Source organism: Lonchura striata, chromosome 3 (assembly GCF_050655825.1).
Source record: "Lonchura striata isolate lonStrDom1 chromosome 3, ASM5065582v1, whole genome shotgun sequence".
Classification (NCBI taxonomy): domain Eukaryota; kingdom Metazoa; phylum Chordata; class Aves; order Passeriformes; family Estrildidae; genus Lonchura; species Lonchura striata.
Window position 1 is genome coordinate 89,065,159 of NC_140705.1, and position 22,992 is coordinate 89,088,150.

Here is a 22,992-nt window from a genome sequence, read left to right on the forward strand (position 1 = left end):
TTCGTAAATTTGGCAATATATAGAATAATTCTGCCCCACTTAATCTGGTTTTAACCTGGGAGCAGGCAGAGGGGGCACAGAGTGTGGAAGGATAAATGGACATGCAGCAGGAGTATGGAAGGATATATGGACACGCAGCTAACGAGAAGGGAAGGGAAGTGGCTGGAGGCTAAAGGGATGTAACGGGTCCCCAGTGTGGCAAGCACATATGCTGCCACACAGCAAATGCAAAGTGCCACCACCAGTGACAAGTGGATTGCACCTAAGGAAAACAGCTGTGTCCAGTGCCCAAATCCAGTCAGCCTCCTGACCCTGCATGTCCCTGCTCTGATGTGGATTAAACTGGTCAGGTCTGGGAGCCTCTCTGGGTGCACCTTGCACAGCAATAATGGCTCAGTAAATCTCTGGAATACCTCTTGCACAGCTGCCTCTTTTGCATTTACAATCTTGCATTTGTGGGATTGTTTTATTTTGTTTTATCTTAATTTATTCTGCTGCACTTGACATGGCAGGAACACTTTGATTGTCTGTGTAGATCATTGCATAGTTTTAGTGCAGTTCTGTGTTACAAACCCTCCCACAGAACCCTGTTATTTGTTCAAATTTTTTCTATTTTGAAGAAACATCCTTTGACACCTGAGCTGGATCTGATTTTCTTAGGCATAAATATAATTGTCCCTGGTGAAGAGCATCTCCCTGACTGGTCCCATCCCCTCTGTATATATTTGAATACATAAAATATTAATAAATTATGCCAAATGTTTAATCATATCCGTTTGACTCTACAAGGCTCAGTAAATGTAGGCTTTCCTGTTAACTGCCTCTGTGATATCTACATACTACTGATTTGTTGTTGAGCTGGAGTTTTTAAAGCAAAATAAAACTGAGGTTTGCAGTTTGATTTGAATTAATCAGGTCTGATTAGACAGGAACACATCAGGCTGTTCTGGAAATCCCTGAATCGCTCTAATTCAATTTTATGTGTTATTCAAAAAGAAATAGTTCGTAGCTTAAGCAAAAGTGCTATTTATTTAACATTGTTTTTTTCAGAGCGCTAAATCTTATGGAGGGGGGCATTGTGACAATGTTCAGGGTGTAGGAAAGAAAGCATTTTGTTTTATGAAAATACAGATATTTTAGAATGGAGTCACCTGCTGGTAGATCTCATAAATGTACATAAAAGCATGCTCCCTAATATTATTAGTTTGGTTTTTTTCTTCCCATCACCCTGACTGTCCATCTAGGAAGCTTTGATAGCTGGAGCCACAAAACCAGAAGACTGTATTTAGTTTAATAAGCCAATTTAAAGAGAAGGGTTGGAATCATGTATGTCAGAGGACAATTATGCAAACGAAATGATTATTTAATTAATAATGAGATCCATGAAAGGCAAAGGAAACAGGATGCTCCTGTGAGAAGGAGAAGGCTCCTGATCCCCACCACGGTGTGGAGGGACGGGAGCGGGGCAGGGGCAGCTCCCAGACAGAACCTGGAGGGGTTCTGCTGGTGGCATCTCTTCGGGAGAAGCCTCCAGTGGAAGTTCGGCATTCCTGGACAGGTTTCCCTTGGGTGCTCTGCATCTCCCAGAGCTCTCTCAGGAAGCGGCGAGCGGGGCTGGGTGAGCAGCTCTCCGGCCGCACACTGAGGAGGGCGCCGGGAGGTCCCAATCCCAACCCGCTCCTGCCTTCCTTGGCCCCCATCCGGAGCCACCCGTTCGGCCTCCCCACGGAGCTCGGCCCCTTCATTTCAGCGCCTGGCTGAGGTAAGCCTAGCAGCGGTAAGGGACGGGGCAGAGCCCACAGCTCGCAGCCTGAGCAGCCTGAGGAGCCGGGGGCAGAGCAGGAACGCCGGGAGAAGGGCAAGGAGCGATCACCGGGAGTGACTGTTCGGGAGGGCAATAGTGGGAGGTGCTGAAGTGACAAGGATTCACTGCGGGACGCAAATCACTTAAAGCAAAGCCATAAGGATCAATTTAAAATACCAAAGAGGGAGGCTAAAGTGACAATAGCATATTTTAATTGAAATCACAAATATCATTCTGGTTTTAAAAGACCAGGCAGAGTTACTTTATCTGAACAGGAAAAACTTTTCCTTTTTTAATAAACAAAACAAAGATCAATTTGGAACTATGTAGATGGGTTTTTTTAATGTTCTTAAATCCCATATATATATATATTTAACGTTCTCTTTTCTTTTGACTTGATGGTCATATTATAAATGGAATTAACTACATTACTAATGTTTTTAATTTGATTTTAATAGAGCCTAGGGCTGAAGCATAGAATCAGCCATGGCCCATTAAAAGAAAAACACAGTTACGGGGCCAATAAATAGCATGTCCAGATAAACACTTTTATCTGTGCGTTAGTTTTCTGTATTGAGCTGAATAGCCCATGTGCAGAGACTGGGGTTTTTTGAGACATTTTTCCAAAGCTGAAGCCCACATGATGAGATTGTTACTGGTTTTGGCAGCAGCAATGTGAACTTGGTAAAAGAGCCTGGCATGAGAATCCACTGAGTCCTGACATATCCCATTTGCCCCAAACTCTTTGATTTCTGCTCACAGAATCTGACATGTGTGGGCATTGACCTTGCTCTTTTGAATAAGCTTATTTTAGAAGACCTCTGCAGAACACTGTGTGTTTGGCCTCGATGTAAGCTGTTAGGGAAATGTAGTACAAACACAGAAGTTGTATGTTTTGAATGCCAGAGATGTTAAGCAGCAGAGCAGTTGGTAAAAGCTGTACTTCTGACTGCTTTCTGTGCTCTCAACACGTGTCCTGAAAGAAAAGAAAAATTATTTATCCTGCTTTCGTGTGAAGGTTGTTATTCATTTATTTTTAGGAGGAAGTTCAGGACCAGACTGCTTTTTCAGTCCTACATATTCCAACTTGGGCTCTCAGACACTCAGTGGAGCAAAAGCAGCCTTTTTGAAAAGTGACTGTTGGGGATGTCCTGGGTCAGTATCTCACTATCCTGTAGAATCACCCCTAGAAAGGTCTCTGCAGAAAGGTGCTCAGGTGCAGCAGTGACTTTTCCTTATGGAGCAGCACCCTCACCCTGTGTTTCAGGAAGGGCTGTAACCTCCACTGTGGAGATCTGGTTTCCATTACAGGGGAGCAGCTGGGGTGGAAGTTCAATCCAAGGGCTGCAATTTTGCCAATGCCAGCAAGGAAAAAAATTATTGGGCCCCAACATGGCAACATACATGGGAGAGAGATTGGAAGTGCCTTTAAGAAATAGGTACAAAAAAATGTCCCTCATTCAGCCTCTCTCTGCTCAAGCCACTGGAAAGCTACTAACCTCAGAAAGAGCAAAAGCAGAAGAAAACTTGGAAATACATGGGACGTTCATGTGGTGCCCACACTCCTGCAGCCTTGCCTTGGGCTTTGAGATTTGGAACCTGGAAGTTCAATTAGCTGGACAATATGTTCCCAGAAAGGGTTGCTGAGTCTCACCATACCTGAGGAAGTGGAAGTAATATTCTGCAAAAAGGAAAGCAGGTATCCAGTCACCAAAATAAATGTAAATTTCAATCTGTGGCCATGTGCAGTTCTTCATGACAAAACCTGGCTCAGTGTGGAGCAAGGAAAGGCAGCTGAGCTGTGCCAGGAATGTTCCACAGCTCTGAGCACTTGGCTCAGTTGGCTTCCCAAGCCCCCAGGATGGACATGGAGACCCATCTCTGACATTGGGGTGAAAGGCTGTGAGTATTTCAGAGAACATTTCCTTGGTAAAAGGACTCCAGAGCAGATTTTCTCCTTTCTCTGCAAAGCCTCCTCCCTGATCCAGCAGTGGCACAGGGAAGCCCTCCTGGTCCATGAATAATTAATCTCCAGCATGTGCATGGGGTTTGGAGCCTGACCCAGGCAGTTTTTTAGGGAAATAAGTGAGCATCCAGCCGCTGGTGCCAGTGCTGGTGGCTCCTCATGGAGCATGGGCTGGAGTAGTGCCATCAGTCAGCAGGAGGGATGGCAGAGCCGCTGCCCTCCTGCAAAAGGGGCTGCCTGAAATTCCCTTAACCGTCACTCAAAGGCTCATTTTGCCAGGGAAGTGGCTTTTATTTGTTGTGAGCTCTTCGTACAGAACAAAACCTAAACAATGTAACATATTCTGGGCTCTGGGCAGATAAAAATTGAAAGGGTCGGTGTGTTTGTGCAAGTGGAATTATAGTGACAAGCACCACATGGGGTCTCCAAGGATGGTATCGGGAGACTCGATCCCCATAAAATTATGAAAGACTCTGATGTAATGGTGTTCTGTGAAACAATTTGAACATAAATGCTACTTTCTGTCCCATTATCAAATGACTGCCATTGTACCAGGATTTTTAATTTTTTTGATATGTATTTTGAGCACACTGAGACCAAAAGCTTGCATTATGATAGTGCTGCAGAAAGATTTAAAGGTTGTGATGGACTAAAAATTGAAATGCAAATCACACTTTCCCATAACCTCCTGCTGAGGCCCAAATTTTTATAGATCAGGTCATGCAATCCTGATGAAGAATCAGCAATCTGCCTTTCCTGGGATTCACAAATTAGTTGCAGTCCAAGATATCCTTTCCTACAAAAGAACTTACCAAGTGAAAGTTTGTCACTGAAGACAGTCCCCTGATCTTAACATTAATTTTTACAGCTGCAGTGCCACTAAGGATCTTTTCCCAGACAATGCAAACACACACATCACAGCTCCCCACTCTGCAACATGCTCTCACTGAATATAAACACACTGTATATATTGAGCCTCTCCTTCTTGCTTTTTTTTCTTCCCCAGCATGCAGGTGGTAAAATACTGACTGCCATGAACTTCATCAGGAAAAAAAAAGTATAAAAGAGGAAAAAAGCAGTGGTTTGGAAGCAGCTGGATGGCAAACTGCAGGCTGGGAATGTGTCTGCCAAAACCACCACAAGGAGAGTGGGGCATAAAGGCATTTGTGGAGCATTCTGTTTGCTAATTGCTCATGGAATTTCAGGTAAGGAACATCCAATGTAATTTGTTATAAGGAGTGGGATGTGTTTTGCTTTCTAGGGTGGTGTTTTTCCATCATTATTATTTTTATTTTTATTGCTATCATTACAAATGCCCAGCTCTCTCTGGCTGGGAGCACAGTTCACAGAGGGCTGTGAGGCAGCACAGAGCATTTTTAGCTATGCATGTGCCAGGCAGTACCAGCACAGATCTCCAGGCCCTGCTGTATCCCAGGGTAGGATCTGTTCCTGGCTATGAGAGGACAGATCCCTCTCAATGTTTCACCTTTCCAAACTCAGCAATCTGCTGGGTTTCCCAAGTGCTGCTTTATGGGCTCATTTTGTAACAGTTTTTATCCGGTTCTCCACGCCCTGAACCACTGAGGATTCCCAGGAAGCGTTCTGGTCACTCCTTTCCCTTCCAGCTATTCAGAGGTTCCTTCTACACAAAAATGCTGGAAATTACCACCAGCAGTGCATCTCTGGTTTGCATCTGTTTGCCATCCTGCAACTTTAGTCCTACAACTTACTGCTAATTAACTCCCAGCTAATGGCAATCCCTGCCAGTGCTGCAGTGTTCTGGAGCCCATGGGCATTAATGAGAATTAGCATTTGTTGAGGGCCATGGTGGGAGCTGACAGTCTGCAGCATTTCAGGGGTCCCTGTTGCTGGAATGTTTGATTGCCTCCTCCAGTAATTAGCACTGACACTGATCAAGTTTTTCAGAGGTCTCACTTGGTTGTGCAGAGACCAAAGACACACTGGGCTCTGTCTGTGGTGAGGAGAGGCCAGTAATGATGTATTTCCCAATAATAATATATTTCCCTGCTTCTCTCCACTCCCCTGACACAGGTAAGAGTGCCAAGGGACGGAGTCAGTGTCTGTCCTGCTGCACTTTTCCCTGCATTGTTGTCCTGCATGAAATGCTCTTTCACTACTTTTTTAACATGTAGAGAACAATTTAAACATTTTAACTTAAAGTCAATTGCCTCCTTGGTTTGGGAATATGATGGTAGTTAAAATGCTACAGAATTTGGCACACCAGCAGTGGGCAACTCTGGTGGGCCCTTCCATGCCCGTTTAAAAGAGGGCACATAATCAGAATTAAAGCACAGGGAACACAGAGAAATGCAGCCCCTTGTAACCCTTGAGGGGTAGATGAGCACGTGGCTGGTGCTTCTTTAGGAACACCAACTGCCTGTTTGGAAAAAGAGGTGCTGGGGAACATTGCTGTCTCCCTGCTCGGCTTCCCAAATCCGCTCTGCAGGGAGAGGCACGCGCTGCGCATCCCACCTGCAGATCTGGCCCGGCCTGGCACTGCAAAAGGACATTTTCCATGTGCTACTGTGGAGAGGAAGCTGCTCTCTCCCTCACCCTGAGGAAGATGAGCTATAGGAATATACAAGGGGCTTTTTTTATAGCTCGGGGCCCAGGAGGGGAAGCAGTGGTCATGAGCAGAGGCTTGTTAGGTAAATCTCAAGCTGTAGCTGGTTTTAATTTATTTTTTGTTTTATGTGCAGGAGACTAGGCCTTGCAGGCCTGGCTAATATCAAAGCCTGGAGTTTTGTAGATTTTTAATCAAGGTCCACTTTGGGGGGTTCTGCTCTTGGGGCTTGTGGACGTGTAGGATTTTTTTGTCATGTTTTTAATTTTTTTCCTGCTGCAGTGTCTGGATTCCTTTAGTTCAACTTTTCCATTCTTCAGACTTGAGCCAAGTGAGCCATTTCAAATAACCCAGCACTTTCCAGAGATTTTTCTTTTTGATTGTTTGGGGTTTTTTTGGTTTAGGTTATTCCTTTATTTTTCTGATTCAGACTTGCAGTCCAGTTTCTCTGAAAATCACAGATGGCACTGCAATCCTACCCCATTGCCTCTCAATAGTTTGGCATTCTTTGCACTGTCTGAATAGTTTATTGTTCATCAAATCTGTATGAAAGGAATTTTATATAAATTTTTTGTTTGTTTTGTCCCTCTGCTGGCAAGAAAAGTAAATCCCAAAGTATTTCAGCAGGTGCTATTAATATGCAAATAATGGAGAGTACACTGGGTCTAATAGACCTCCCAACTACATGGGAGGTGTCGCTGTTGGAGCAAATTAGCTTTCTGTAATTTGCATGCTTTTCACAGCCTCCTGGGATTATATTTTAGATCAGAGACAATAAAAGCATATGCTCTTAGTTTTAAATGTAACTAATTTTAGACTTTGAAACCATTTTAACCTAACTTCTTAGTGTTAAACTGTTATTTGCACAGGAACTTTCCACAGAGCTTGTAATTTGCACAGCCTTTCTGTTCCCCCATCAACTGCTCCATCTCTCTTTCCAGGTTGAAAGAGAAGAATGGAATCTACCAGGTGGCTGCATTTTGAAAAACAGGTATTTCTCACAAAATCCAGATTGTCCTAGCCTGGTTCTGAGTCTCTCCTGATGGGGTCTAGATTGAGCTTTTTATGTCAAATTTCTTCCCTCCCATTTGGCATCTCCGTATGGTATAAATCCATCCCAGAAGGATGCTGTGGCCCCTGCTGGCTTCTCATGGAGGGAAGAGGCTGCTTGTACCATCAGCAAATCTTCTTTGCTCACCCAGCAAAGCAGAGTCCCTGAGCTGATGTGGTACTAATGCCCAGTGTGGCTGTGCCTGTTGAGAGTCTTTTGGGAAACTCTGGAACAAATGGGAAGAAAAGCAGGGGTTTCACAGCAGGCTCAGTCTGTAGAGTCACACATTACTGACTTGTATTGGCACATTGTCAATGTCACTTTCCAATTGGTATTGACAGCAGAAATTCCACTGTTGATGCCAGTGCTTTGGGACAATGGGAATGGTGGGGCCTATGGAGCAGTCTGTGTTCCAGGTGCTGCCATGGCTGCTTTGTGCTGGACTGGCCAGATGGGTGACACAGGGCAGCCACTCAACCCTGCCTTTTGTTCCTGTCCTGCCCTTGTGGAGCTCATAGGACCCAATTTCTGCTGCATGGAGGGAGTGCAGTGAGGGCTGTGAGAGGAGCTGCAGACAGAGCTGTCAGTCTGGGGAAGGTGCAGAGGCAGCCCCTGTGTTTTGTCCCAGTGCCCAAGGTGAGATTTGGGAGTTCCCTGTGGCACAGCTGCTCCATTCCTCATAGATCTCTGTGCAGGGTGTCCAGATCACGGGGGCTTGTGGGGTGGTGGCCATCCTTTACTTCAGAGACGACAGAATTCAGGGGTAGGATCAAACATGTGGAGAAGATGGCAGCCAGGTGGAGATCAAGTTAATATTATCAGATTTATTTCTGCCATGGGAAAAGTGAGTGCGGCATGAGAGAGTGAGTCTTAGAGGGATCCTTTGAGACAAGAAACTCTTGGGATGCAACTTTGGTCCTACAGCAATATGTGGTAAGACTCTTCTGAATTTCTGGGGCCACAACTTTGTCATCAATGTTTTATAGGTGTGTTTCACACAGAAAATGTATAGAAGCAGTTTGTTTCCTAAGGAGTGCTCTTAAAGCTGGAAAATATCAGGTGCTAATTTTTTTCTCTCATCTCACCCTAAATGTTTTGTAACATTAATACCAGTGACGTCCCACTTCTGCTGCTTTTTATTAATGGGATGTGGCTTGTCAGTTATAAGCCTGGGCACTGGAGTTGGAAGCACTTGCTTTATTTAAAAATGAAAACAAAAATTAAGAAAAAAAAGGGCTTTGATTACTCAGGTGTCAACAGAAAAAAACTGTGATGTTGTGCCAGATGGCTGCATTTGTGAAGCAGAGTGTAGTCAGAAGGAAAGTGGAAGGAGACAAGGCAAGTGTACATCAGGAGTGTGAAAACATGACCAAAATACCTTCAGCCTTGTTTCACCAACACTGGATTAGGAGGCAACTGTGGTGAGATGCAAGCAAAGAAAAGCAGAAGGGGACACTGTTTGGAAAACAAAAATGTCTTTCACAAAAGCTTTGAATTAACAAAAATCAGGAGGTTTTGCATTAAATGGGCCAGTGGCTTGGAGCACTGTGCCAAGTGCCAGTGCGAAGTGCCACACGTGAGAGAGTGAAGCAGTGATGGCAGCAGGCTGTGTTGGGCCCAGGGTGCACGGGAGCAGGATGTGCTGCTGCCGGGCATCGCCGAGTGCCCGCTGTGCCCGGGGACTCCAGCGCTGCCCAGCGCCAGCCACGGCTGCACGGGCCCAGGAAGGGTTTCCCAGGCATGTGGGAGCTGGGCTGGCTCCTCCCTCTGCCCGTGCCCACGGGTGGCACCCAGGAAGCCTCATGGCGGGGTCTGGGTTATGTGCACCCCAAAGTGGACACTTGTGACACCAGCACTGGCTGGTTTGTGCCTCAGGCTGTTTGGACTTGTTCCCCACCTCCTGCAGAAGCTTCACTCAACTTCTGCTGCTAGGCCAAGGTCCATGCCAAGCTTGTAAAAGCCAAGCCCTTGGCAGGCCCATGGGAAGGGGCTTTGTTACCCTTTTATATCCTGAAACCGAGCCTGGGCACTTTCAGCTTTGCTTCCATGCTGGTGCTTTTGGTTGTCACGTAGGAAAAAGTTTAGAATAGTTGAATAGTTTGATCTCAGATAACAAATCCACTTTTTTTTTTTTTTTTTTTCCCCATGCTTAAGCATGGCAGGCTCTGCTCAGACTGCTTTGGAGCTCTACCCTCTCTCCTCCTCTGTGGTGTCTCAGGTGAAGAGGAGGCTTTGACATGGGCACAGGGGGCCACTCTGAAGGTATGGCCTCTTGTCTCTTAGCCTTGGTTGCATCTTGGTTTACAAATTTGGTGGTGCTTGTGTTTTGTCACAAGAGTCTGAAATCCTGGTGTTAGGCTGCAATTGATTAGAACATGGCCAAGAAAATCTGTGGTGATTTTCACCCAAACCATTTCCACACATCTGTCTCACCTGCCCAACCCTTTTTCACAGGTACTTTTCTAGCAATGAACTTCATCCAAAGACACTGAAGGTAGGTTATATTTCCAACAACAGGTACAGAGAAAGTGGCAGGAACATGGAACTTCCTCTGATACCTGCTCTGCTACAACTAAAGCTTGAATGTGAGTTCCATTCTTTTATTTGTATAAAATCTGAATTTCTACACTAACTTTGGATCAAAAGTTTATTCTCCAACCAGGAAGACGTTTTGTTGTGGGGTTTTTTTGTTGGGTTGTTTTTTTATTTTTTTTTTCTACACACTGCATTGTCTTATTTGGGGAGTATGTTCACAATTGAGAAAGAATTGCCTTTATTAACAAATCAAAAGCTTGTGCTGTCAAAACTGAAATCATTCTACCTTTTTATGTGTAAATTGGAGCTTCTGTCAAACCTTCAGCCATGGTGCATTTAATTTGTGGAAATATAAAAACATCTGGCTTAACATTCAAATATTCTGCATGAGGAAGGAAATATTTGAAGTGATGCATTGCAGTCAAGATTCTCAAAAATTAGATTTTAAAGAAATAAAGTAGTACTTTAACAGTATTTTCCCTACTCTTGCCAGAGTTCAGAGCAGTCCTTAGAAGTGTGTTGAAGTTTTACAGGTGTCTGAATATCTAGTTGGATCATGGCCTTTGGGAATGAACCAAGCTAAATCTAAGTAAGTGTGTCCAGGGCAGGGGAGATACATCCACTGGGTTTATCCTCAGAAAAGGGTCACAAGATGTTTATTTTTTCATTAATGGCAAAGGTACTGAGAAACTTTTCAGTCAATTCATTAAAGTTGGGGTTAAACAAAAAAAGGCAACTATTGATTCCAGCATAGTAACTTGTGTTTTGGAGGGTATTTGTAGAGAGGGTAAAATTCTGATTATCTGAAGCTGGGCTCTGGTTCTATATTTCCAAATAAAGAGCTGTGTGCCCAGAAAGGTGAGACACTGATGGACTGAACCCGAGCTCCTTCCTGAGCACAAGCAGTTTGGTTTGGGCCTGAGGCAGCCCACACGAATTCTGAGCCTGGAGCAGGTGGTTTCCTTCTGCTCTTTGAAGCAATTTGTGCTGCAGTTGGCCTGGTTCTGTTGGGAGGACAATGAAAACCCTGCAGAACCACCTGCAGAAAGCCTTTTCAGTGTGCTCAGTGTCTTTAGCTGCATTTGGCCAATTAGGGTTTTTTTCCTAGCATCCCAGCAGGCCACTTCATGTTAAATTCCCAGCTTTCCTGTGACCCAGGAGCCTTTCCCGTAGCTCTTTGAGAGGAGGGTCCTGTCCAGGCAGGCTGTGTTTGCCCATTGGTTTTTTTCCAATCACATGAGAATACCTCATTCTGTCTTTGGGGAGGTTTTAATGGGGTCCCTTTCACCTCATTATTTCCAAGGCCTGAACCAGGAACTTTTACTCTTCTGCAGAGCTGAGAGGAGAGGAAGTGGCTGTTCCTTGAGGAGCAGCTTCAGTCCCTGAAGTGCCAGTGCCATTATCCCACAGAAAAGGCCACTGGAGAAGTGCATTAGTGATGCCTGTGGCCAGGCTGGGATGTGCCCATGGAACTCTGGTGCAGGTGTTGTTTCCTGACACCTGGCTCCAGCAGAAGAGCCCTTCCCACCAAACCAGTAGGGTCACAACCACCCACTTCTGTGCAGAAGGTGCTGAAAATGTCCCATGAATTGCTGTCAACTGTCAGAAGCTCCTTTTGGGGGTGAATTATTGTCTGCAGGCTTCCAGAGCACTTGGTCCCCTACAACTTTAATGCTATTGTTGTCAGCAATGCAGAATAGCAGCAACCAGGGTTTTTACATTTAGTTCTTCTGGCTCATCTCTCCAAGGGGGCTCCTGCAGGCTGAATGTGCAGTGCACTGCATGTGAAGGTGATTATTAGCTCATTATCCATAATTAATGGCAAGGCAGCTACTGAGACTGTGGGCTGTCCCAGGCAAAGCCTGCATGTTCTCTTTTCATACCTATGCCCCAGCATGAATTATATCATGTTCATATTCAGCCTCTCACCATCAGAGACCAACAAAGTGGTTTGGGTTGGGATCTCCTCTTTCAGGCCATAAACATATGATCCAGCCACCCCATAAAGTACATTCCTCCAGCCTTCCATGAATTCTCAGGCATAGCTGTGGCATGCAGCAGGGCTTGAGTCTGGTCCCTGCAGCTGGAGAAATCCTGCCCAGCACAGCTTTAAGGCACGGTGTGAAACAGGCACTGGAGCTTCACTGGTGAGTTTTCATCTGCTGCAGTCACAACTTCCATTCTTTTTCTAAAATAGTGGATACTGTGCTGTCCCCCTGTTTCCATGCAGGGATTCAGGGACAAAGCTCACTGAGTGCCACAGCTTGCTGAGGTGGGAGGTGCAGGATGGAAGTCAGGGCACAAGTGGGCTGGACACCTCCCTGGCAACTCCTCCCCTGCCAGGAGTGTTGCAGCCTTGTGCACTTGATCCTTTAATTGGCCCATGTGCAGGCTGGACAGCTCTCTCTTTATTATTGTTATTATTATGCAATCAGACACTACTTACCTTCAGAATGAGCTGGAGATGCACTGTTTATACAGAAACCATGTATGCCAAGAACCATTTTCTCCATGGTGATTGCAGATAATATGGAAAGCTCTGCTTTGATTCATTAGTAGAGCAAAAGACACAGGATTATTTGGTATAATTCACAGCAATTCAAAATGCATATATTTTCATACCACTTGGGCTGGTAACTCAAGCTTTGCTGTAGTGCTGTAATCTTAAAATTGGGGTGGTGCCACTTTTTCACTGGAACAGGACAACCTGGAAGGTCATTAAGTGTTGGATTTCTGGTGAGTGACCGTTGTGCAGTGTTTGTAAAACTGCTCAGAGCTCAGAAGGATCCCTGGCACCTCCAGAGCCCTCAGAGTGAAGGGGAACAAACAAGATGAAAACTTGTTTTTATACAATCATAGAATAGTTTGGGCTGGATGGGAGCCTTGACAATAGTCCAGCTCCAACCCCCAAAAAAGGGAAAAAAAAATATAAGGAATTTTGTTTTTTGGGTTGGAAAACAGAACCACTGAGTTAATTTTAATGAGTTCATTTTGTTTATGGCAAAAGTATTCTTTAGTGTTTCTTTTGGATAAAATTTCGTGCTGCATATACTCTGTGTTGTTTTCTGACAAGGCGAGTAAGCAAAACTCCTCAGATAATTTCCAAGTGTGGGTACAGATATTTTTGTAAAAATGCAGATGGCAATTTCTGACAGCAATTTACAGTTTTTTCACCCAAGCATCATGTGCACATAGACCTCACCACCCTCACAGCAAGCCTTGTCCACTGGAGACAGGATTTAAAATATCACTGCTTAAGTGATTAAACTTACCTTACGCTCCTGAGACCACCATGTGGGGGTTTATCCTTTTCTCCTTTCACTACTCATCTCTCTGGGACTTTGCTGGACACTGTGGAGTATTTGCCCACCTCTGGAAATCAGCTGTATAATTTACATGTGTAATTTCATTTGCTTGGTGACCAGAGCTTTTCTTTTAGTACCATGAATTAAAATGTTCCAGTTGTAACCTGCAAATCTTCCTCGGCCCATCCTGGAAAAGACAATGTGGTCAGACAAGCTTTTCACTCAGTTACCAGCTTCTCCCACCTCTAAACCTGAGGTCACCCATGTACCTGATTTCCCAACTCAACCTCTCTAATCAGTTACATATTTTTAAATAATAGTCTGAAAAAATGGGCAGAAATTATGAAGATCATTACCAGTCAGAAGCTGCCTTAACTGCTGCCATTCCCCCTTGTATGCATTTGCTTCCCTGAATTAACACCTGAAATGTCTGGGAAAAAAATTTAAACATGGTCAAACCGCATTTAATGCAGGAGCTTTCACACCTCTGGGCTCTGTATTTATAATATCTCTGTCATGTTTCTTTCTTGTACTGACCTGGAGAAGAGGATTTTTTTTTCTTATCTGATTAAAAGGTTGTCTGTCATGATGTGGTTATTGCAGCACAAAATATTGTCTAAAACTTGACCCTGAACAAATTTTGTACAAGAACAGTTTACCCCAGAATTCCAAAGGAGGTGAAATCCTTCTCATGCTTGAGGTAAATAAAACTGGGATGAGTCTCAAAATCCATCATGGAGCATCAGTTTTAAATGCAGTCTCTGATCCTGGCTGAAGCCACTCTGCTCCAAGTGTTATTCCACTGTACTTGGAGTTTAACATGAGTTAACATGGATTTTCATTGATGGGTGAGTCAGAAATTTAAAAATTACATGTAGCAATCATTGTGTGTTGCTTGAAAAACATTCAAGGTACTAGTAGCTTTATCAAATGACAATTGTTCAATGAATGTTGCCAACCAAAAAGAGAAATGAATTAGGACCTTCACAAATTTCCCATCCCCGTCCATGAACAGGCTGATTTTTCTTTTTTTTTCTCCATTACAAATAATTATTCCCAAAGTCTTTTGTGGAGGGAGGATATATTTTCCTGCCTCTGAGACATGGTACTTGTGAAGCAGGCAAGAGGTGCTCTGCTCACAGGCTGCTTACATGGGGCTGGTTCTTTTCCCTAACTGAATGGATGTGACTTAGGGAAGTTTCTCCATTTAAGTTAGTTGTGTTATTTGTTCAGAACATCTCTCTGCAAATATTTTAAGTGTTCTGGTTCATTCACTGTTAGAATGGCTGGAGGTAGCAGATGCAATCCCTGGCTCGCTGAAATGCACAGGAAATATTTCATATGGCAGTGCAGGACTTAATTCTTCCAAAATGCAGAATCCTTAGTTAGGGGCCCAACTGTAAAAGATTTACTCACTCTGCTGAGTCCTGCATCTGCCACTGCTCGTGGGCCCTTTATGAGCAGTTACCTGAACTCTTCCCCACCACTGTAAACAGGAACTTTCACTCTGGTAACATTTTTAGAGGAGTAGTAAAAACAAACAAACAAACAAAACAAACAAACAATCAAAACAAACAAACAAACAAACAAAACAAACAAAACAAACAAACAAAAAAAACCAACCAACCAAACAAACAAAAAAAGTAAAGAACTGCTTTTTTAAACTGTCCTTTTAAAGTCGAGTGCCTGAGGCAGCCCCTGGCCAAAGGGAGGGCTGGGTGGTTGGTTTTTCAGCGAGACACAAAGCCGGAAGGGTTCTGTTTTCACATGCTAATGAAGCCCAAGGTGACAGGAATTTGGCAGAGCCTGATCCCAGCAGCTGCAGGCCAGGATGGAACTGGCCAAAGCATTACATTGAAGCATCACTGAACACAAACCTACAGCCTGCTCCTAGAACTTCATCAGAAATTATTCCAGTGCCAAATGCCCTCACTATAGCCCAGGTTTTTGGCAAAGTGTTTTTCAGATTAAGCGATAAATATTTTGGGAATTTAAGAGCCCAGTGTCCAGAGCCTGGACCATTTGCTTTCTTTCCAGAAATACTTTGGAGGTGCTCAGTGCCCAGTGAGCTTCCAGGGTGAATTGTCAATAAAGGGTACACTCACCCAGAGGAGATACATTTCAGAGCACTTGTGCTGTGCATCATTAGGGATCATCTTCAAACTTTACCAGTGCTTCAGAAAAGAAAAATAAGAAAAAAGATCAGAGCAAATTGTATTTTTTTTTATAAATAAAAAAGCAAATTTTTGAAGTTCAGCTCTTCTGCACAACCTCATCCCTCTGAGGCACAAACACAATTGCCCCACATCCAAATCAGTGGGGCTGTTCTGAATCCCAGTTTGGGGATGCTCTGACCATTCAGGTGCCACCAGAGCGATGGGTCTGTCCCAGGAGTGCCACTCGCTGCACTGGGCACAGGATGATGTGCCCACAAGCAGCTCCTGCAAAGTAAAGCCAAACAGAAAGACCAACCTCTGCCAGACCAGGTGATTTATTTACCTTCAGGTGAAACATGGCCGTTCTTTGCCACTTCTTTCTGGACAGGAATTCAGCTCTGCATTTTAACAGAAAACAACGGAAAGAAAACATTTTCAGGCGAGGGGAGAAATTTCAAGTTACTTAAAATTACTGTGAAATCAATAAGTAAACAAACACAGGGTGTGCTATTCCGTCACCTCACTTCCCTTTTTTTTCCCCCCAGAAAGCCATTTCCAGCTGGATTTTCCCCAAGATGTTAATATTGTGCTGGGTTTAATGCTGACTGAAGCAAGGTAGCAAGCAGTTATTGCAGGCCTGACATGCCTGTTCTGCCAGGGAACAGCGTGAGCTTTCAACTCAGAAAACAAGGTGAACTTTGTTGGGTCATCAATCTGCTTTTGCCTGCCTTGGCCAGGTATGTGCTTACAACGAGGATGACTTTAATTCAGGATCAGTTTATTTGTCCTTTCCTTAGTCAAGGCCTGAGTGGCAAGGGTGGAAAGTATTCAACCCCAAGGTTTTTTTTTTCTGGAAAACAAGTTCTTCTTTTGAAGAACTGGTCTGAAGTTTGTTGTGGTAGCTTTGTAGGCAGTTTGCTCAGAGAGCTGATGTTCCTGATTGTGAAACTAGAAGCTGAAACATTTTAAACAGAGCCAGGCAAAGGAAGTCTTTCAATTTTCTGCTTCCTAGCGTGTGCTTGCAAATGACAACTACTCTTTAGTTGTTCCTCTTCAGCATGAATTCCTGTTCCATCTCCTTCATTCCTCAGATCTAGTCCTCATATCAGAGGCAGGAATACAGCTCTGTGTCTGTGTAATGTGACAAAGAACCAGCACTGAAAATGGGCTTTAAATGGTGCCACTATGTTGATTTAGTTGCATTTTGCCTAAGAATTAATATGCAAATTAAAGCATTACTCATAAGGGTGCACCATACTTAAAAATATACCTTTAATGCTCAGGGTCTAAACATTCCTGTTTTCTGTTTCAAATATTTCATTAGCTCTATTTCACCTTTGTTTTCTTTCTTTAAGACTGATGCTGCTCCTAGGATGTGTGTGCTTGTATTTGTGTGCATGTGTAGGCCCATGATTGTTTCTACTGCTAAAGCTGGCAACGTAGCTACTGTTTTCCAAGCTCAGTTACTATTTTGGCAAACCATGGGTATTTGGGGATAAGAAAACTGCTCAACTGCCTTAAGGAAAAAAATTCCATAGGTTTTTGTTTCCATACTTTCCAGTTTTCTACTCATCAGTTGCAGGCTCATGTTGAAAAATGTCTTTCAGTGTCAGAACTTCTGAAGAGCAAACCCCAGCAGTGGGTAGCAAGTTCACTCTCTCTGAGCAGGACTGGTTGCTACAAGGGAATAAATAACAAATAACACAAGCAGATGAATATTAACTAATACCAAAGCACACCTACCCCTCTGAATTGCTTTCTCTGTTCACATTCTTGCCATTTGAGCAGCAGGGCAGCACCAGCTCTCCTTACATATTGCAGCCCAAGAAAACAGCTCCAAAGGGCAAAAGAAGCAAATAAAATGTATTCGTTATAATGGCTGACCTTAGGCAGGCAGTATGTGGAGCTGCGGGAATCATTCACGGAATCTCTGATTATAAGTATGGTGATAACTGGTAAGACTGTGCTGAACTACTGTGAAACAATTCAGGTAGTCAGCAAACAGGGCTAATTGCTAGTTTGGGGGAGATTATGTGTAATTTACTGCCCACTGAGGGCTTCTACCTAAAAATAAGCTTTTTTTTTTTTCTCCCTTTGGACAGTACTTGCATGTTAATGTAGAATTCCTGATGCAATTACATGTGAAGAGGACATTCAGATGCACTTCCATAAATGCCCTTCTGCTTCTCAATTACATTAACTGTCTTTGTAGATCCTTTGATAGAAATCATATTCTTCACTTTTTTTTAAATAGCGAACAGGCGCTGAGCTAGACTTTGCTGTTATCCAAGATGTCCCGATCAAAGGGCTGAGGGTAACACAATAAACACAAGGCAAGAAACTCCTGGTGGTTTCCAACACAAACTAACAGGGAAGTGTCAAGCGAGCAGCTACTGACAATTCCAGCCCGAAACCAAATGTTCATGTGTGAAACTCCACCTTTGAGAAGGAAGAACAAACGCCCACAGAGTGTTTTGGTTATAATTACTTCATTTAAGGGGAAAAAGAAAAAAGTGCTGGATTTGGTTTGCTAAAGTCAAGACATTAGTATTTCTGGCATGTAAAGATGTAAACCAAATGTTTAAATGAAATGTCATTCCCTGAGTTCACATTTGCCCACTGAACTATGGTGCGCACCCTCCACAGACCTTCATACAATACACATTTTTCAGTTCATTGAAGAAGGCCCCCGCTGCTTCTCAAGGAAAACTAACTTGCAGAAGCAAAATAAATACTGGCATGGCACTGCAGCAGCAGAGCCTCGGAGCACAGATGTGCAGCACTGCCGGCTTTTCCATCAGATAAGGAGCATCCAGACATAATCACTACAGTGTCTGGGACACGGCGCACGCTGCGGCGCTGCCCAAGTATGGCCTGACAGACACATGCAGGGAGTGCTCAGGCTGGGAGGCAAGGAGCTGACAGCACTGCAGAGCAGGCCTGTTATGTCTATAGCCAAATGTTTGTGTAACTTAGCCTGGGCTTTGAAATAGCCTCAGAAATCAGGGCACAAATGGAGCTTTGTGAGGAGCTGTCAGGGATTTACCTGCTGCATGGAGACCTTGGCCAGAGGAGGGGCAGCCTGGAACTGTCACACTGGGAAGCTTCCGTCATCCCCCATCCAACAGTGGGGCTGCTACAGGGCTGTTCCTGGAGAAAAACTTTATACACATACACATACACATACACATACATACATACATATATATATATATATATACACAAATACACATACACATACACACATGTGAAGGTCAGCAAGATGATTAGAGGGGTGCAGCACCCCTATGAGGAAAGGCTGAGCAAATTGAGGTTGTCCAGCCTGGAAAAGAGAAGTCTTTGGAGTCACCTAATTGTGGCCTTCCAGTACCTGAAGGGAACCTGCAATGGAACATGGAGAAAGACAATTTCCAAGGGCCTGGTGTGACAGGACAAGGGGGAATGGCTTCAAATGGAGAGGAGGTTTAAATTGGCTACTAGGAGAAAAAAATCTTCTCTGTGAGGATGGGGAGGCCTGGCACAGGTTGCCCAGAGAAGCTGTGGCTGCCCCATTCCTGAAAGTGTCCACGGCCAGGTTGGACAGTGCTTGGAGCAACCTGGGACAGTGGAAGGTGGAAACTTGAGATGAATTTTAAAGTCCCTTCCAACCCAAACCAGTCTGTGATTCTGTGATATAAGTGTGTATTTATATCTACATATACACACACACACAGAAATTAATACAGAAATACACACACACACACACACACACACACACACACACATATTATATATATTTGGCCTCATATTTAATTGTGGGCCCTCACCCTAATTGCACTGTGGCATGCAAAGGGTTACTTTTGGTTACTTTTAGGCAAGACACCTCTAAAAAAGAAAAAAAAAAGTAAATGTAACCCTACAGAAATACAGCTCTCTGGGTCTGTGGTAGTTCCTATTAAGATATACAAAGTATCTTAGCAAGGGAAAATTTAAGTTACATACAACACATGATTTTAAGTACAGAAATATTGATGGAGCAGGGTGGGGGGTGGGGGGGACGGACAAGTATTTTTTTAGCTCTAATTTATGGCTGAGCAGCTTCATTTTAGGTACTTCATGGGAATATTTTAAACCAAGCCTGCATAACATTAAAATAAGTTAAAATGTATGTAAAATTTATGAGAGCATGTCAGGTGCAATGCTTGATAAAGTAAGTTTAATGCTTCAAAATTTTTTTTCTTCAGGCAGAGAAAGCTGAATCCTGCAATTCTAGGTTACAGTATAATTTTAGAAATTCTTTTCCATTATACCATTCTTTTATTAATGAGATCCAACCCAATTTAACAAAAAGAGGTAAATTCCTAAAGAGTTTGTGGAAAGTCCTCAGCAGGTTGGAAGCTGGGAGTGTGTGATAAAAGGTGGTATTCTCCTGTTCATAGAATCTATTCCATTTTACAAAAACACAGAGGAAATCAATTCACAACAAACTTTCCAAGGGTGCCTCCCCAGTGTGGTTTTCCTCCTGGAAATGCTGCCTGGTTCCTTGAGCAAACAAAAGCTTTGGCAGTTGACAGGGGCTGTATATCACTTTGAAAACTTTTCATTTACCGGGGGTGTGTCATATTGCTTCATTGTGTGACACTCCCAATTATCGTGACAGAGCCAAGTGACAAAGTACTGTTACTCCACTGCAAATCCAGAGCAGCTTCTTTCCATTTTTCTGCCTGGTCATGGGAACGTCACTGAGCCAGTACAAAGGAGCCGCAAACAAGGGCTCCAATGGCTGCAAACTGCTCTCCTCTATTAAAAATTCAGCTCCTTGGCAATATTAAATCTGAATTTACTTCCATCAAACATAAACTTAGCATATCTCATTCTTCCATTATAAAATATTGACATCAGGAATAGTGAATCCTGAAATGAAGATTATAGATGAAAACTATGTGCTTGGTAATTACAATTTTTTTTCTTTGTTATTATTGCTTTCCTGTGAGGATTGCACAGGCTGTTGCAAACAGTAATGAAGTTAGCATGCAATGCCAATGCAAAGTGTGCTGCAAAGTTATTCCTTCCCTCATTATGGATGAGGGAAGCGAGACAGCGGGAGGAGGGAGATTTCCCCAGCCAAACCCGCACACGGGCAGGACAACCCCACCCTCATGTCTTAATCAGCATCCCTGGTGACGACACCCTCAGTGCCATCTTGTTTCTGTCTCCTTTTGTTCTGCCATTTCCCTGGGTTTTTTAGGTCTGTACTGGAGCTCAGAGTTATTATTAATATCAATGACACTTTTTTTGTCAAAAACCAAGCAGATGGTTCACAAAGCCTTTCACTGACCTGTCTTGCAATGCTCTCAATTAACCAGAGCACTGGAAAACACAGTTCCAGGGTGGAAATGTCCAGCCCCTCATCCCAACAGCCCTTCTTGAGGCCTGACACCACAGTTTGAAAAGATCAACAAGCTGGCCAGCCTGCAGTGGGATAACCCTTTTGTTCCTGCCTATGGAGACAGCCTGTGGCTTGGGATGGCTTCCACCACAAGAGCCATGCTGGAATTCCCACCTGGCTGATGAACTTAGTCCCGGCTGGTGCCTCTCTCCAAGGTGACTACACAGAGAGGTCCCACTTGGTGGGATGGGGTTATTTGAGGGCGTCCCCCACATCCTCTTGAACCCTGCTCGTGGCCTGCAGATGTTTTGGAGGAGCATGATGCATCCCAGGTGTGACATCACAGACCGAGTCTGTCTCATGTGCTTCCTACGAAAATCAATCCACGTCAATAAAGTGGCCACCCTCCTCCCACTGTGCTTGCAGAGGTTCAAAGCAGGACCAATTACTCTTAAAGTGGAATTGTCAGGTGTCAGATGAGAACAGAGAAGTTGAAGAATTATGTATAGAAACAGATTTATTTAGAGGACTTGAAGAATTTGTTTTGTTATCAACAGGTCTATAAGAAGCGCTTTTATAGTACAGTCTAATAGAAACTGATACCTTGCAAAATGATAGTGGGATATTGTTTGGGTTTTTTTTTTTCCCATTTCTCTTCTTTTTGTAGCAGTCAAACACAGAGCCGCCTCCCAAAGCACAGAAACTCAGACCCAAGCTCAAGGCAGCCATGGCAGTAAAGCTCCTGACCTTGAAGGGTGTTTGGTCGCAACCCTTCTTGACAAACCTATCTCCTTTCTGGTTCCCATTTCTCCAGGCTTCATTTATATATAATATATAAATGTCTTTGCCATGCACTCAGTTTTTTCTGTTTGGTTCCAAAACTGAGAACCCTGCCAGTCTCCAAGTCTAAAGCTTCATGTGAACCTCTCTGTCCCTGCCAAGCCCACAGCATACATATATCACAGCATATTACAATCACACAAGATGTTCCCAAGTTTAACAGTTCTCATCCCAGAATACCAAACCCCTCTCCTAGTATTCCCAACAAATCAATATGCATTATTATTACATGCTCAGATACTACATCAGATTTCTGCTCATGCCAAAATTTCAGCTAGCTGTTCCCTGGAGTATTTATGCTTGTGTACTGTATTTAACAACAGCCCATTCAAAATGCTCACAGCTCCTAGGAATGAAATGCACATAATTTAGGAATAGCTGCCTGGCTATTCAGGCATCATGCTGTGTCAAGGGAAAATTAAATCTCTGACTCTCCCCCTCTTCTAAAACAAACCAGTACTTTGCATCATATTCTGGGGAGCTGCATGGAAGTTTCATAAAGACCAAGTGGCCTTGACTCTTTTTTCCCTGTTTAATGGCAGTGCCTCCCCATTAATGCTCCAAAATGATACAGTAGTTTGAAAAAAAAGCTCTCAGCATGCAGGCATTGTATCACATTAAGAAATCAGGATTTTCTAGGCACTGCACAGCATTAATTACACTGAGCATGCTGCAAATTTAAATTAAATGATATGCCATGTTCTGTTGTAAATATCAAAATGGATTGCAAGATAGAACCCCATATTGGCATTTGTGCACTGAACAGGATCAGAAAACCTCTATGATATGTAATTTCTTTTTATTTTAAGCATATGTAATGCAAATGTATTTTTATTTTCGGGAGTAGTACCTAAGAGCACACACATATACAGGTTAGAACTTGTCTGTACTGAAAAAAAAAACCAAACAAAAAAAAAAAAAAGCCCTCTTTTAATAATAACAACAACTATAAAAGAACAAAAAAAGCCCTCTTTGCCTTCATTTCCTTTGCCACATAAAAGAACAAATTATGCTTCTCTTCTCCTCCAGCAAGTATTTACAATGTAGGGAATGGAGGGTGCTGAGAGGAAGATGGGGAATATGAGGGGCTGGAGCAAGTCAGCAGGAATCAGGAAGATCTGATTTCATCATGTGGGCTGGAGTACCAGCATGCCATGGAAGCAAATGCTGAGGGGGTTCAACTCACTCAAGCAGGGAAGGGCTGCTCTTCCAGCTGGAATTTCAGACAGGAGCGGAGTAAGTGTTGAGCTGTCTCACCTCTGTGGTGATGAGGGAAGCCTGATTGAATGATGCCATGGCAAGAAGTGTCTGAAGAGAACAAAAACAATAAACAAAAGCTCTGTCAGTATTTGTACTTTCTTGGCATTGGTATTTTGCAGTTCT

At 43.6% G+C, this 22,992-nt stretch overlaps 1 protein-coding gene and 1 long non-coding RNA gene across 48 annotated transcripts in view; one reads left to right on the forward strand and one right to left on the reverse strand.

Annotated features, from left to right (window-relative positions):
* The window catches only part of LOC110469084 (uncharacterized), a 455,123-nt gene that overhangs the window by 406,740 nt on the left and 25,391 nt on the right, over positions 1–22,992 (forward strand). For 25 of the 47 annotated variants that reach the window (XR_014953920.1, XR_014953919.1, XR_014953918.1 and 22 more), the window contains 4 exons: positions 4,777–4,975; positions 7,296–7,345; positions 9,560–9,667; positions 9,860–20,984. Coding sequence is in view for 3 of the 47 variants with exons in the window: in XM_085575763.1 (XP_085431889.1) it covers positions 4,964–4,975; positions 7,296–7,345; positions 7,924–8,041; positions 9,560–9,667 (288 nt within the window). In the remaining 44 variants the exon portion in view is untranslated. Of the gene's footprint in view, positions 1–2,822; positions 2,960–4,776; positions 4,976–7,295; positions 7,346–7,923; positions 9,668–9,859; positions 20,985–22,992 lie in introns of those variants that run through there. The other 22 variants (XR_014953929.1, XR_014953930.1, XR_014953933.1 and 19 more) reach the window with 22 other exon arrangements.
* Positions 20,979–22,992, reverse strand: part of LOC110469085 (uncharacterized) — a 114,663-nt gene continuing 112,649 nt past the window's right edge. The window contains exon 6 of the long non-coding RNA XR_014953948.1: positions 20,979–22,917. This is a non-coding gene — a long non-coding RNA (uncharacterized LOC110469085). The remainder of the gene's footprint in view (positions 22,918–22,992) is intronic.